This window comes from Mytilus californianus, unplaced genomic scaffold, assembly GCF_021869535.1.
Source record: "Mytilus californianus isolate M0D057914Y unplaced genomic scaffold, xbMytCali1.0.p SCAF_4, whole genome shotgun sequence".
NCBI classification, from domain to species: Eukaryota; Metazoa; Mollusca; class Bivalvia; order Mytilida; family Mytilidae; genus Mytilus; species Mytilus californianus.
The window spans coordinates 40,512,622-40,526,519 of NW_026262690.1; the positions used below are offsets into that span (position 1 = coordinate 40,512,622).

The following is a 13,898-nucleotide window of genomic DNA, read 5'->3' on the forward strand; positions in this document are numbered from 1 at the left end:
CGACGGATGCCAAGTGATGAGAAAAGCCCACTTGGCCCTCTGGGCCAGGTGAGCTAAAAATAAATTTTAGTTTAATAAAAAGCTTCATTCTTGATTCTTGAATCATGCATACATATCATCAATGCAAAATGAACAACACCAAAAGCAGGAATAACAAATTATATGGGAATACAACATTCATATACTAACACTGTCGCCATCTGGATTTAAAGTCATACTCATCCTGAGAATGTGTTCTCACTGGGTGTAGAAAAATATCACAGTTTATTGATGTTTGGATTTGATGATAATAATCATATATTTTTAATAATTATGAAAGTTATACACAATATATCATTTAGTATAGTTGACCCAGCTACATATATTAAATACAAGAAACCGTGCCATAGTTTTATAACACAAAAAAGTCATGAAAACTTAAACATGATAAATTTTTCTTCATAAAACTACAGTTAGATTCTTAATACATCAAGCTTATTTTTAATTTACAGTCCAAACCTTACTGCAATGAACTTAGTAGTATTTAGAATATCAAGATTATATAGATACTTTTGTAGAAATCTTTGCATTTTCCACTCACCTGGTTTTCGTCTCACTGGTTTTCTGCCCATTCTTGGACTTCTGATGCCATCTTCTTTATTATATGGAATCTGTCTGAGAGGTGGTGAAGGTCGTAGACATGACATTGACCATGTGGAATGTGTTACCATGGCAGTTTTTGCCTTCGTTAACAAACTAATACTAGGTTGTGAAGTTGAGATCTATAAAATAAAAGGGGAAGTGAAGGTTTACATCAAAAGTGCAAAGGTATCTATTAAAGACATTTCCCTCCCCCCCATACTGATACCATATTAATATACAATGTTTTAACTACATGTCTTACAAATATCTATCAATGTATGTAAACACTTATAAAAATTCATATTTATTTTGTGAATTTTTGAAATTCAAACTTCTTAATATTTAGTGACAAAAGTTCTCTTGTCATCACACTTATTTCAACAAGCATTCTGAGAGTATTGCATGGCAATACATAGTCCCCTACTGGTTAAAAATTCATTGTACTGGAACAAAATGCTAACTTGATCTATAACTTGTCATGGTGTAAACTATATAACAAATATCAAGTCAATATCTTCAAGCATGCCGAAAAAAAGTGTGGAAAACTGATTATTTAAGTGAATTTATAATTCCAAGGACCATAACTCTGCACAAAACCATAAGACCGTAAAAAAATTTGAACTTGATCTGTAACTTGTCATGATAAAACTATCTACCAATTATCAAATTAATATCTTTAAGCATGACAATAAAAAGTGCGGAAAACTGATTATTTGAGTGAATTTTCTAAGTCCAAGGACCATAACTCTGCACAAAATCTTCAGACCGGAACAAAATTCGAACTTGATCTGTAACTTGTCATGATAAAACAATGCACCAAATATCAAATCAATATCTTCAAGCATGAAGAAAAAAGTGCGGAAAACTGATTTGCAGGGCAGACAGACCGACGGAGTGCAAACCTAAAGTCCCCTTCGACTTCATCGGTAGGGAACTAATAAAGGGTTTTAATTATACAAACGTAGTTCTCCTAAAACCAAACCAAAGATCCTAAAATACCTCTAACCATTAGTGTGTTAAGTCATCCTTAATTCGATAAAGGGTTTTAATTATACAAAAGTAATTCTCCTAAAACCAAACTAAAGATCCTAGAATACCTCTAACCATTAGTGTGTTATCCTACAAACGTCCACATACCAGTTCCTTTATGTAAGTATACATTTAATATTGTAATAGTATGTATAGGACTCTTTTACAGTGTTTTGGTTAATAAGATCAAGCATGCTTAAATTAAGTTTTGTATGATTTTAAGAATGAATGTATATATATATATATAGAATTATGAAAGTTTTCCATGCAGTTTCCTTTTTTCTTTTAAATCATCCCAAGAAAGAATATTTTTTTTATATGTCATAATGATTCATAGCAGCTTTTATTGATCATATTTTCTCTCAGTTTTTTCTCTAAATTTTTTTTAATTTAGTCTTTGATTCAAATTGAATGACTATTTTCCTTTTCCTCCTTAGTTAACCAAACAAATGGTCCATAAAAAGTAGGCATGGTGTTAATTTTTCCCTTATTTTCAAAGCCTTTCTGGAATAATTTCTAGAACTAAAGTTTATTGTATCAAATTAAGAGATAGGTGTGCAATTTCTATCTTGATATCTATGTGTGTTTGTTCCTAAACTTTAAAGAAATTGTTGGGTAGGCCATCTTTTTAGTTCTTTTATAGGAAATAAAATAGTTGTAATTAGCCAAAATCATGCTTTACCAATGTTAACAGATTGTGAACATTGTTACAATATGCCTTCTACATGCTACGAAAGAGTATATTTTAGATGCGTATAAAGGCTGAGGTTTCCATGCTACACCAGATTTTGACCTCACTTTTTGATTTTCAGGTTTATTTTGACCACTACTGGTTTCCATTGATCCCCCATTTTTTAAGAGCTTCATCTGTTCCTGTAAGGTGTTTAGACATACTTGAAGACTTTGTGGTTTGGTTGTCCCTGAGGTATAGTTAGCCTGCTGTTTTAAATGGTCTAACCATGCTTTTACTTCAGAATTAGTTCCACATGTTACTGTAATTTTCTCTATCATGTTCCCTGAAATAAGGTATAAAATATAGTAAGAATTGTATATAATCTTCAGAATTACAAACTGTCACTTATTTATCTACCAAGATTTCAGAAAAATAAACAACTCTTTTGATAAATTAAATTTCAATTAATTAACAAATGAAAAAAATGTGAGAATTTAAATATAATTTATTCAGGCATATCAGGTGGGATGGCAATTATTTTTTTGCTAGTAGAGTTGTTCAAAGAATTATATAGTTGTATTGATCATACCTGAAATTTCAAAACTATTTGGAAAATTTTCCTCATCATCACATGTGCTTACATTTAGACCACTTAGTGGAATTTGTCCCTGCAAATAAAATGTAGATAAAACACTTGTTAACAAATATCCAGTTAAAACTCAATATGAAAAATATTGTTTGGCACTTCATTACTTACAGATAATTGTAATGCTTTTTTCAGTTCATCTAAAAGGATGTTGCAACATTTTCATGATATTTCTGTCTAGTTTTCGTAAAATTAAGAGCATTTAATGTACATTAAGGTAAGTTGTATTGTTTAAATCAGACCAGGAAGTAGGAGTCTGAAAGATCCATAGAAAAAACCACAGACACGTTACAACTCATCAATGTTGAGCTGCTGACCTACTATGAAATCATTTAGTTTGGTAGTTTTTTTCGAAAAATGTGAAAATATTTCTTGACAGGTCTTAGAACGGACAAGGTGATTGCAAGATAGCCCCCACTTCTAGAGTGGTGATATAATGACAGGTTATAGTCTGGTTCTGTAAAAGAACTTATACAAAATAAGAATAATTATCTGGTATTAGTTATAACACTAAGTAGTTCTAAATACATAATTTAGGAATGACACTTTATTGTTAAGTTTACATTAAGTAATGGTTTTAAGAAGAGATGTTTATATGAAGATATGTTATTTACTTTAATTTTCATGAGAAACATTTCATTTCTTTAAATAAACATTACATTTAATTAAAATGAGATATTTATAATAATAATGAATAAGCATATTACCTCATAAGTATAACCACTTAATCTAGGACTCATTGATAACATGACCAGCATGTTAGGAAATAAAACAAAAATTCTGTCATACTTTTCTCCAGAAGATGTGAATACATGAACCTGTGATAAATGTAGTACTTCACCGAACTTTGACATCTCCTAAAAAAATGTCAGAATTATAGAGACATATTAACTACTATCATATTCAGGAACTGTAAACTATTACATATAAGGAAAACAAGGTAAGTGCACCCACTATACAGTATAGAAAACTTTCTGCTGTGAGTTTATTTCAAAAGCTTTCTTTTATCTGCATTGTCAGTTTTAAAGTTATAACTGGTATGCCTTAATCAACAAAAAAACAAATTCAGCAATATAACTTTGGTCTTTGCAAATTACAGAAATGATGTCCACATCAAATTAGAATTTCAAAACATTATTGCTCCCATAATGCAACACCAGTTCTGGATTAATCCATTTGTTTTACTATAGATGACTTTCATATTCATGCATTTCCTGTACATTTCCTAGTAGGATGCTTGCTTTATTTGGTCCGTTTTTCTGGGTCTTTTTCAAGGTTTAAAAGCATCTTAATGAGCCTTTGAAATCAGAATGCTATTCAGATTTATTTTTTTTTATCTTTGTGCAACTGCCAAGTAAAATGTGCTTTCTTTAAAGTGATTAATATCTCAGGTTAAAGTAAATGACATATTACATTAAATAATGTTATACTTCAAACAAATAATATGTGTCATGAATTGTGTGTTTTTTTTTTAATTCTTCAAAACAGGCTTACCTCCCCTTCCCAACCTTTTATTGCACTTGTTAATATTTCATATTCCATTTCTTTCACTTTTCTTATTTCCATACAAGCATTCTAAAATATATAATATTAAATAATAAGCAAACATAATTAGATGTTCAACAACTAAGACATGGATAATTAAGTAAAGTATTGTTTGCGTATACACGTACATAACATTTACTGTGGAAGTAATTGTGTTCTGTATTTAAATTGTTTTTCTAAGAGTAATATCATCGGATGCAAACCAAACTTTTTTCAATGACAAGGAAATTATGATGTCATGATGATTTATGATAGAATTCAAACTTACATCAATACCTGTAAAGAATCTGATAAAATGATTTTCAACCAGATAAATGTCTTACAATGCAGAGATTTATTGTCCCAGAAGCTAGGGCATGAGTGAGGAAATATCAGGTATCCAGATTTTTAATATATACACAAGTTGTAAAAGTACTTGTACAAGATTTACTGTAAGAAGATACCCCCCCCCCCCCTTTTTTCCCTTTTCCCCCCAACCCAAATCAATATTGTGACAAAAATTTTATACATGGACATGACATTTTAAAGATAATAGTTTTTGCCAAAATAGTTGTAGAAAATCAAAGGAGCTAACGATTTGTCTTACTTTAGTCTAGTCAGATGAGGAACATGTGCTGTGTATCAAAAGCTATGACTTGCAGTTGTTAACTAAATATGACAAATATTTATATATACTGTCAGTGGCGGATCCAGAGGGGGGGGGGTTCCTGGGGTTGGAACCCCCCTTTTTTTTGGACGATCAATGCATTTGAATGGGGACATACAGTTGGAACCCCCCTTTATCCTGGGTTAGGAACCCCCCCTTTTTTAAATGGCTGGATCCGCCCCTGACTGTAACCCAACTAATTTTTGCGAGCGATTTATTTTTGCGACTTTTGCAAGAAGAAAAATAATGCGAATATGTAAATCTTGGATCTTTCCTTATTTAAATAATTGAAATAAATTAAAAAATCGTGAAATTAAATTGGCGCAATGTGGCTATAAGGGGTAAAATGTGAAATAAAGTATCCGAAAAAAAATAAGATGGTTTACAGTATATATATGTGCATGGTAATTCAAAACACTGTTTTTCTGCAAACAGGAAGTAAAACATAGAAGGAACTGGCCGTGGGACCATGACACTATATGGCATAGCCAGATGAAGCTTAGTTCCATATTTCAAGAAGCTATGACTGGGAGTTGCTGAAAAATGTGATGTGTTACAGACAGACAGACAAAGAAAGAGGACAATATAATATCAACAGCTCTATATATATAGCCATGGTGTTAATAAAATCATCAGTGCAACTAAATTTTTTTTTATGAATATTTAATGAATTACTGTCTGTTGTACACAATCAAAAGGAAGCCATTATCATAGTGTCACTCATATAACTGCTGTCAGTAAAAGTTTTAATAACAAAAAATTTCCCTTAACCAATTTACTTACTGATACATCTCTATATATAGCTATAGCTCTCTGTGTATCACCTCTATCCACATGACTTTCCTAAAAAATACACAAAACTTACATCAGACAATGAATTTATACACCTTCACTTGATTCAATAAAATAAATCCTTCATTAAGTTTCTCTATAACCATCAAGTATAGTTGACTCTATTAAAAACATGTGTTTACAGATGTTATAGAATATCAGTAGAAAGTGTAAATTGAGACTATAAATGACCTTTACTTAATGTTCTTCAACTTTTACCATATGTCTTATATCTTATAATCTAGCATGCGATCAAAACCAACCTGCTAAGACACAGAGGTGTTTTGTGCTATGTTTTCTCTTGGTGATCATGTTCTGATTCAAAGATAAATGATGAGGTATCTTCACTTACTAAATCAAGATTAATTATACTCAGATGTTTTCAAAATGTTATTTTTTCTCATAATCATTATTTAAGAAAAATCTAATATGCAATATATCTATAATACTTATATTGTCTTGTAAATTAAAAAACAGTACCTATGTCTCTATTTATAGTTTCTTTCTTCAGAAAGTTTGTACCTACCTCTCTAATTCTTAGAGAAGACTAGGATATTTATCTAGTCGTGTGAAAGGTTTATATCAAGTGTCTACCTACCTCTATGTGTCTCTCTAATTCCTTGAGAAGGCTAGGATATTTATCTAGCCATGTGAAAGGTTTATATCAAGTGTCTACCTACCTCTTTGTGTCTCTCTAATTCTTTGAGAAGGTTAGGATATTTATCTAGTCGTGTGAAAGGTTTATATCATGTGTCTACCTACCTCTATGGGTCTCTCTAATTCTTTGAGAAGGCTAGGATATTTATCTAGTCGTGAGAAAGGTTTATATCAAGTTTCCACTTATCTCTATGTGTCTCTCTAATTCTTTGAGAAGGCTAGGATATTTATCTAGTCATGTGAAAGGTTTATATCAAGTTTCAACCTATCTCTATGTGTCTCTCTAATTCTTTGAGAAGGCTAGGATATTTATCTAGTCGTGTGAAAGGTTTATATCAAGTGTCTACCTACCTCTATGTGTCTCTCTAGTTCTTTGAGAAGGCTGGGATGTTTATCTAGTCGTGTGAAAGGTTTATATCAAGTGTCTACCTACCTCTATGTGTCTCTCTAATTCTTTGAGAAGGCTGTGATATTTATCTAGTCGTGTGAAAGGTTTATATCAAGTGTCTACCTACCTCTATGTGTCTCTCTAATTCTTTGAGAAGGCTGGGATATTTATGTAGTCGTGTGAAAGGTTTATGTCAAGTTTCCACCTACCTCTATGTGTCTCTCTAATTCTTTGAGAAGGCTGGGATATTTATCTAGTCGTGTGAAAGGTTTATATAAATTTGTGGTTAAGATCATAGCACCAGGAGGAGCACCATCCTGTTCCATATATTTGTTTAATTCATCCCTGAAATCAAAAATTTATTGTTAAATGGTTATGAAAAACATTTTCACTTCAATCTTTTTCTTTAATCATTTCGACTCAATTTAAATATTCGTTGAAGAAAGGATATATATTCTTCAAGTTGGGGAAAAAAGGAATAATGAGTGAATGCAGATAAGGCAAAATTTTCTCTCATACTATGCATAACTAATATATCAAAGGAACAGTTGCACTACAGTTGCTGGACTGTTGTGAACTACAAACAGAATCGTTTATATCTCAAAATAAGAGTAAATGTTTCCAAGTACCAACTTAAGTGGTACCTGCTATCAAACTGTAAAACACAAAGATTGGTTTCTTTGGGCTTTCACTTCTATTCACTTCAGAGGGCTTCAGTGATCGATGGTCTAAGTATTTCTACTACTGTACCACGACTAGCCTGTCAACACTGAAGTAGTAAATTTTTGCAAATACTTATTGTCAAAACCAACAGAATATATTATTTTATCCAACAGCACAATTTATTATGTACTGAAACCTTACAGGATATTTTAACCTCTTCCTTTTTCATAAATGATAAAATACTCTACTCTATTTATGTGGTACATAAGCATTAACTTAAATTATCTTTTATTCATAATAAGTGAGAAAATCAGGTGATAAAAATACCTATAGTTTTTAAGTAGTCACTGAACCATGAAAATGAGGTCAAGAATAAATGTAGATAGTGTCCACATGTGGACACAGATGATGCCCCCGCTTGCATATCATATAGTTATAAAGGGACATAACTGAAGAACGGTAAAAGTGACGCTACCCAAATTTGAACTTGATCTGAGTTTTGTGGTAATAAGCATTGTGTGTAAGTCTCAAAACATTTGGTTGAGGCTAACTTAAGTAGAGAACAGAAACTAAAAATTCAGCAATTTTTCTATTTGTAAACACGCATAACTCTAGAATGGTTGTGTATAAGTTTTATAACATTTGGTTGAGACAAACTAAAGTTAGAGGATGGAAATTTTTATGTTTATAAAGGGACATAACTCAAGAATGGCAAAAGTGTCGCCACCAAATTTCGTACTTAATCTGTATTATGTAGTAATAAGCATTGTGTATAAGTTTCATAACATTTGGTTGAGGCAATCTAAAGTTAGAAAACGGAAATAAAAAATTTGTACTTGATCTTAGTTTTGTGGTAATGAATATTGTGTATAGGTTTCATAATGTTTTGTTGGGGCAAACTTAAGTCACAGAATGGAAACTAAAAATTTTGCAATCTTTCAATTTATAAAGGGGCATAACTCAATAATGGCTAAAGTGACACTTCCCAAATTCAACTTGATCTGTGTTTTATCAGTGGAAGTCAAAACTAAACATTGCATTGTATAAAGCATTGATTGTAGTTGATTCAACTATAATCATGGACAAAGGAAGATAACTCCAATTTTAATAAAATGCTTCGCTGGGGCGCAGCTTGATACGACCGCAGAGGTCGAACCCTGAACAGTTGGGGCAAGTATGGACACAACATTCAAGCTTGATACAGCTCTGAATTTGGATTGTTATTAAATATTTGACACAGCATAGGTTTCTGACACAGAAAGAATGTGGTCTAAGAACTTGAATTTTTTTAATTTACCTATTATGGTCCAATGTCCAAAATCAAAATACATGGTTAGATTCAGCATATCAAAGAACCCCATATATTCAATTTTTGTTAAAATCAAACAAAGTTTAATTTTGGACCCCAACTTGGACAAACTTGAAAACTGGGCCCATAATCAAAAATCTAAACACATGTTTAGATTCAGCATATCAAAGAACCCCAAGAATTCAATTTTTGTTAAAATCAAACTAAGTTTAATTTTGGACCCTTTGGACCTTAATGTAGACCAATTTAAAAAACGGGACTTAAAATTAAAAATCTAAATACACGGTTAGATTTGGAATATCAAAGAACCCCAATAATTCAATTATTGATGAAATCAAACAAAGTTTAATTTTGGACCCTTTTGACCTCAATATGAACCAATTTGATAGCGGGGCCCACAAATAAAAAATCAAAATTCATGGTTAGATTCAGCATATCAAAGAACCCCATATATTCAATTTTTGTTGAAATCAAAAAAAGTTTAATTTTGGACCCCAACTTGGACAAACTTGAAAACTGGGCCCATAATCAAAAATCTAAACACATGTTTAGATTCAGCATATCAAAGAACCCCAAGAAAACAATTTTTGCTAAAATCAAACTAAGTTTAATTTTGGACCCTTTGGACCTTAATGTAGACCAATTTAAAAAACGGGACCTAAAATTAAAAATCTAAATACACGGTTAGATTTGGAATATCAAAGAACCCCAATAATTCAATTTTTGATGAAATCAAACAAAGTTTAATTTTGGACCCTTTTGACCTCAATATGAACCAATTTGATAGGGGGGCCCACAAATAAAAAAATCTAAATACATGGTTAGATTCAGCATATCAAAGAACCCCAAGAATTCAATTTTTGTTAAAATCAAACTAAGCTTAATTTTGGACCCTTTGGACCTTAATGTAGACCAAATTAAAAAACAGGACCCAAAATTAAAAATCTAAATACACGGTTAGATTTGGAATATCAAAGAACCCCAATAATTCAATTTTAGATGAAATCAAACAAAGTTTAAATTTGGACCCTTTCGACCTCAATATGAACCAATTTGATAACGGGGTCCACAAATAAAAAATCTAAATACATGGTTAGATTCAGCATATCAAAGAACCCCATATATTCAATTTTTGTTGAAATCGAACAAAGTTTAATTTTGGACCCCAATTTGGACAAACTTGAAAACTGGGCCAATCTAAATACATGTTTAGATTCAGCATATCAAAGAACCTCATATATTCAATTTTTGCTAAAATCTAACAAAGTTTAATTTTGGACCCTTTGGACCTTAATGTAGACCAATTTGAAAACTGGACCCAAAATTAAAAATCTAAATACACTGTTAGATTCGGCATAACAAATAAATAAATGTGATCAAAGATTTTACAAATCTAATGCGCCATACTGTGCAATTAAAGATTACTTCTTGAAATTTTTCAATATTTGAAATTTGAAAAAAAAATAATATTTGAAGAATATTTCTTTTTAATTTCTGAAATCTGAAATGAGAAAAAATTGACCCCCCACAATTTCTTTTTATCCCCCCCTCCCACCTTTTTCCCCCAAAAAAATTCTTTCCCTCAAGATATAGTCATAATCTCAATTCAAATTTCCAATGGAGTTGGCAACCATAATTACCCATTTAAATTTACCATAGTGCTAACTTAATCTATTTTATAATAGAATTAAAAATATAGTGTCAAATCTTTCATATGGATTTTTTTGTAAAAAAAAAAGATGCAACATTTGCAGATATTTTTACTGGTCTTCCTTTATAAATATGCATTTCTTTAAACATAATTTAAAAGCAGTGTAAGGGAAGTAACTAAAACGTTGTATTTGGATTACCTCCCTTACACTGTTTTAAATTATCTTTATTGTTCATTAACCATTACTTTATACATAATTTAAAAGCAGTGTAAGGGAGATAATTTCAATGATGTATTTGATTTATCTCCCTTACACTGCTTTAAATTATGTTTTGTACTAAAGTATTTGTCCATTAACCAGGACAACCTTGTTTTTCCCCCTTTTTTGCCCCTAATTCCTAAACGGTTTGAGCCATAACCCCCAAAGCAAATCCTAACCATCCCTTTGTGGTATGGAAACTTGTAGTATAATTTCAGAGAGATCCATACACCGTTCCACAGTTATTGTCTGGAAACTAGAAAATGCTCATTTTTGGCCCCTTTTTGGCCCCTAATTCCTTAACTGTTGGTACCATAACCCCCAAAATCAATCCCAACCTTCCTTTTGTGGTATTTAACCTTATGGTCAAATTTCAAAAAGATCCATTCACTTAAACTAAAGTTAGAGTGCGAAAACCAATATGTATTCGGACGACGACGCCGGACGACGACGACGACGACGACGCCAACATCATACCAATATACGACCACAAAATTTTTTTTGCGGTCGTATAAAAATTACTTGATATTTAGAAGAAAATAAAAAATTTGCAATTTTTCCATTTATAAAGGGGCATAACTCTAGAACGGTTAAAGTGACACCACCAAAATTTAAACTTGATCTGTGTTTTGTGGTAGTTAGCATTGTGTATAAGTTTCATAACATTTGGTTGAGGCAAACTCAAGTTAGAGAACGGAAACCAATTTTGGGACGTACGTTCGTATGTACGTACGTACAGACGGACAAGGGTAAAACTTAATGCCCCCACCGCTACGGCGGGGGCATAATAAAAAAAAAAAGATTGAAGTTGTGAGTTTGAGCCCAGCAAGTGGCAGGTGCACTAGACTACAATTTGCATTGACACAAATCTTCTTGCACTCTGGCTTTCTCCACCAATAAAAACTGTCTGTAATAAAATAGCCAATAGTGCTAAAAGTGGCATTATAATACCAAAAATCAATCAATTAATCTATTAAATTCATATATTTATTTTGTGTTATTGTTAGCTGTCTTCTTGATGTATACACAATATCTCTTTTAATTCATATACATTGTACCTCATAAATTGTTTTTTGACATCCTTATCATTACAAAAAAGAACAGAATATTTATAATTAATCTACAAGGAATATCAATTGCCAGAGTTGAGAACCTTAGCAATTGTCTCACCTGCTGTTATATTGGAAATATTTTAAAGGGCAATAATTTCTGAAACTCTGGTCACGGTTAAAAGAAACCTGCAAGGTGCACATGTTCAAGTACAAGTAATTAATTCTGATACAAAGTATTCAACCATTATACAATAAACTGCTTCGCTGAGCGCAGCTGGATACGCCCGCAGAGGTCCAACCCTGAACAGTTGGGGCAAAAATGGACACAATATTCAAGCTTGACACAGTTCTGAATTTGGATTGTAATTAAATATTTGACATGTTATAGGTTTCTGAATAAATGTAGTCAAAGAACTTGAAATTGGTTATATGAATTCAATTTATATTCAATTAAGATTTCTTGCTGTTGTGCAATGCACTGTGCTGTTGCGCAATGCTTAGTAAATCTGTTGTCAGACTATAAACAAATAAAATCTTATAACTCGGAAACCTAAATTCGAAAATTTATAAAAATCAAAAGGGAGCTTACAAAAAAAGATATAAACAATTTACCAAAGTTTTCGTAAAAAATGCTGAAAGCATTTTTGAGTTATTGTCCAAAAACTGGAAAATCCCCCTTTTTGTAATGAATAAAACCCCATAAAACGGAAACGTATAGTCTAAAATTTATAAAAATCAAAAGGGAGCTCATGTCGATAGAAATAAACAATTCATCAAAGTTTCTTGCAAATTGGTGATATTGTTATTGAGTTATTGTCTGAAAACTGGAAAATCCCCCCTTTTATAATGAATAAAACCCAAAACTCGAAAACGGTAAAACCAAAATTTATAAAAAACGAAAAGGAGCTCACAACAATAGATATAAACAATTCACAAAAGTTTCATGCAAATTGGTGAAATTGTTTTTAAGTTATTGTCCGAAAAGTGGAAAATCCCCCCTTTTTTAATGAATAAAACCCCAAAACTCAGAAACAGTAAATCCCAAATTTATAAAAAACGAAAGGGAGCTCACGTCAATAGATATAAACAATTCCCCAAAGTTTCATGCATATTGGTTGAAGAGTTTTTGAATTAATGTCCGACATGTTGGCGACGGACGGACGGACGGACAACGGTATACCATAATACATCCCGTAAACGGGCGTATAAAAACTTATAATTGGAACATGAAAATATAAGATCAAGATTATGCAATTACTGTAGAAATTTACAAGCTTACTCAAGGATTTGTTGCCAGAAAGGGTGTTCATGTTCCAACTACCAGTAAGAAATAGACAGCAATTTCAAACATGATTATTTGAATACACCTTATCGCTATTCCCGCTTGACATGAGAATCTGTCCCGCTCGAACTTTTGACGTCACACAACAATCACTTTTCCATTGTGGTGTCAGATATTTTCTATTATGACGTCAAAATTTTACGGGAACTTGTGTGATGTCCAGTAATGGCGGACAAATAGCGATAAGGTGTATTGACTCACATACATGTAGTAGAGGATGTCCTAATTTCTTTTAAATTCTCAAATCAATCAAATTATGTGCTTATTGAATATTTTAATGCAATTCTAATTGAACATCAAGTATTCTTACTTCAAAACATCAAACACAATGCTTCAGTTAAAAATTCTCATTTGTTTATATATATATTGTTAGAATTTTGTGTTTCAGACAGCTGAAGCCTTTTCTAAGGCATAAAAACCTCAAAAGTTAGAATGGAATTGAAACAATAATTAATAAATGACTGCACTGTTTTACTTCTGAAGTAGTTATTCTGTAATAGTTACAAATACCAGATATTTTAATACCTCATCAAAGTAGATTTTTATCTAAACCTACATTTATAACTTCCTGGTAATGCAAATTATG

General features: G+C 31.6%; 1 protein-coding gene across 14 annotated transcripts in view; it reads right to left on the reverse strand.

Moving 5' to 3' along the window:
- Positions 1-13,898, reverse strand: part of LOC127738041 (rho guanine nucleotide exchange factor 7-like) — a 68,168-nt gene that overhangs the window by 30,864 nt on the left and 23,406 nt on the right. For 9 of the 14 annotated variants that reach the window (XM_052249115.1, XM_052249114.1, XM_052249112.1 and 6 more), the window contains 8 exons: positions 7,246-7,381; positions 5,944-6,003; positions 4,464-4,544; positions 3,677-3,826; positions 2,913-2,991; positions 2,449-2,666; positions 581-761; positions 190-240 (listed from right to left, as the gene is read on the reverse strand). In XM_052249115.1, the coding sequence (XP_052105075.1) occupies positions 190-240; positions 581-761; positions 2,449-2,666; positions 2,913-2,991; positions 3,677-3,826; positions 4,464-4,544; positions 5,944-6,003; positions 7,246-7,381 (956 nt within the window). The remainder of the gene's footprint in view (positions 1-189; positions 241-580; positions 762-2,448; positions 2,667-2,912; positions 2,992-3,676; positions 3,827-4,463; positions 4,545-5,943; positions 6,004-7,245; positions 7,382-13,898) is intronic. The other 5 variants (XM_052249117.1, XM_052249116.1, XM_052249113.1 and 2 more) reach the window with 2 other exon arrangements.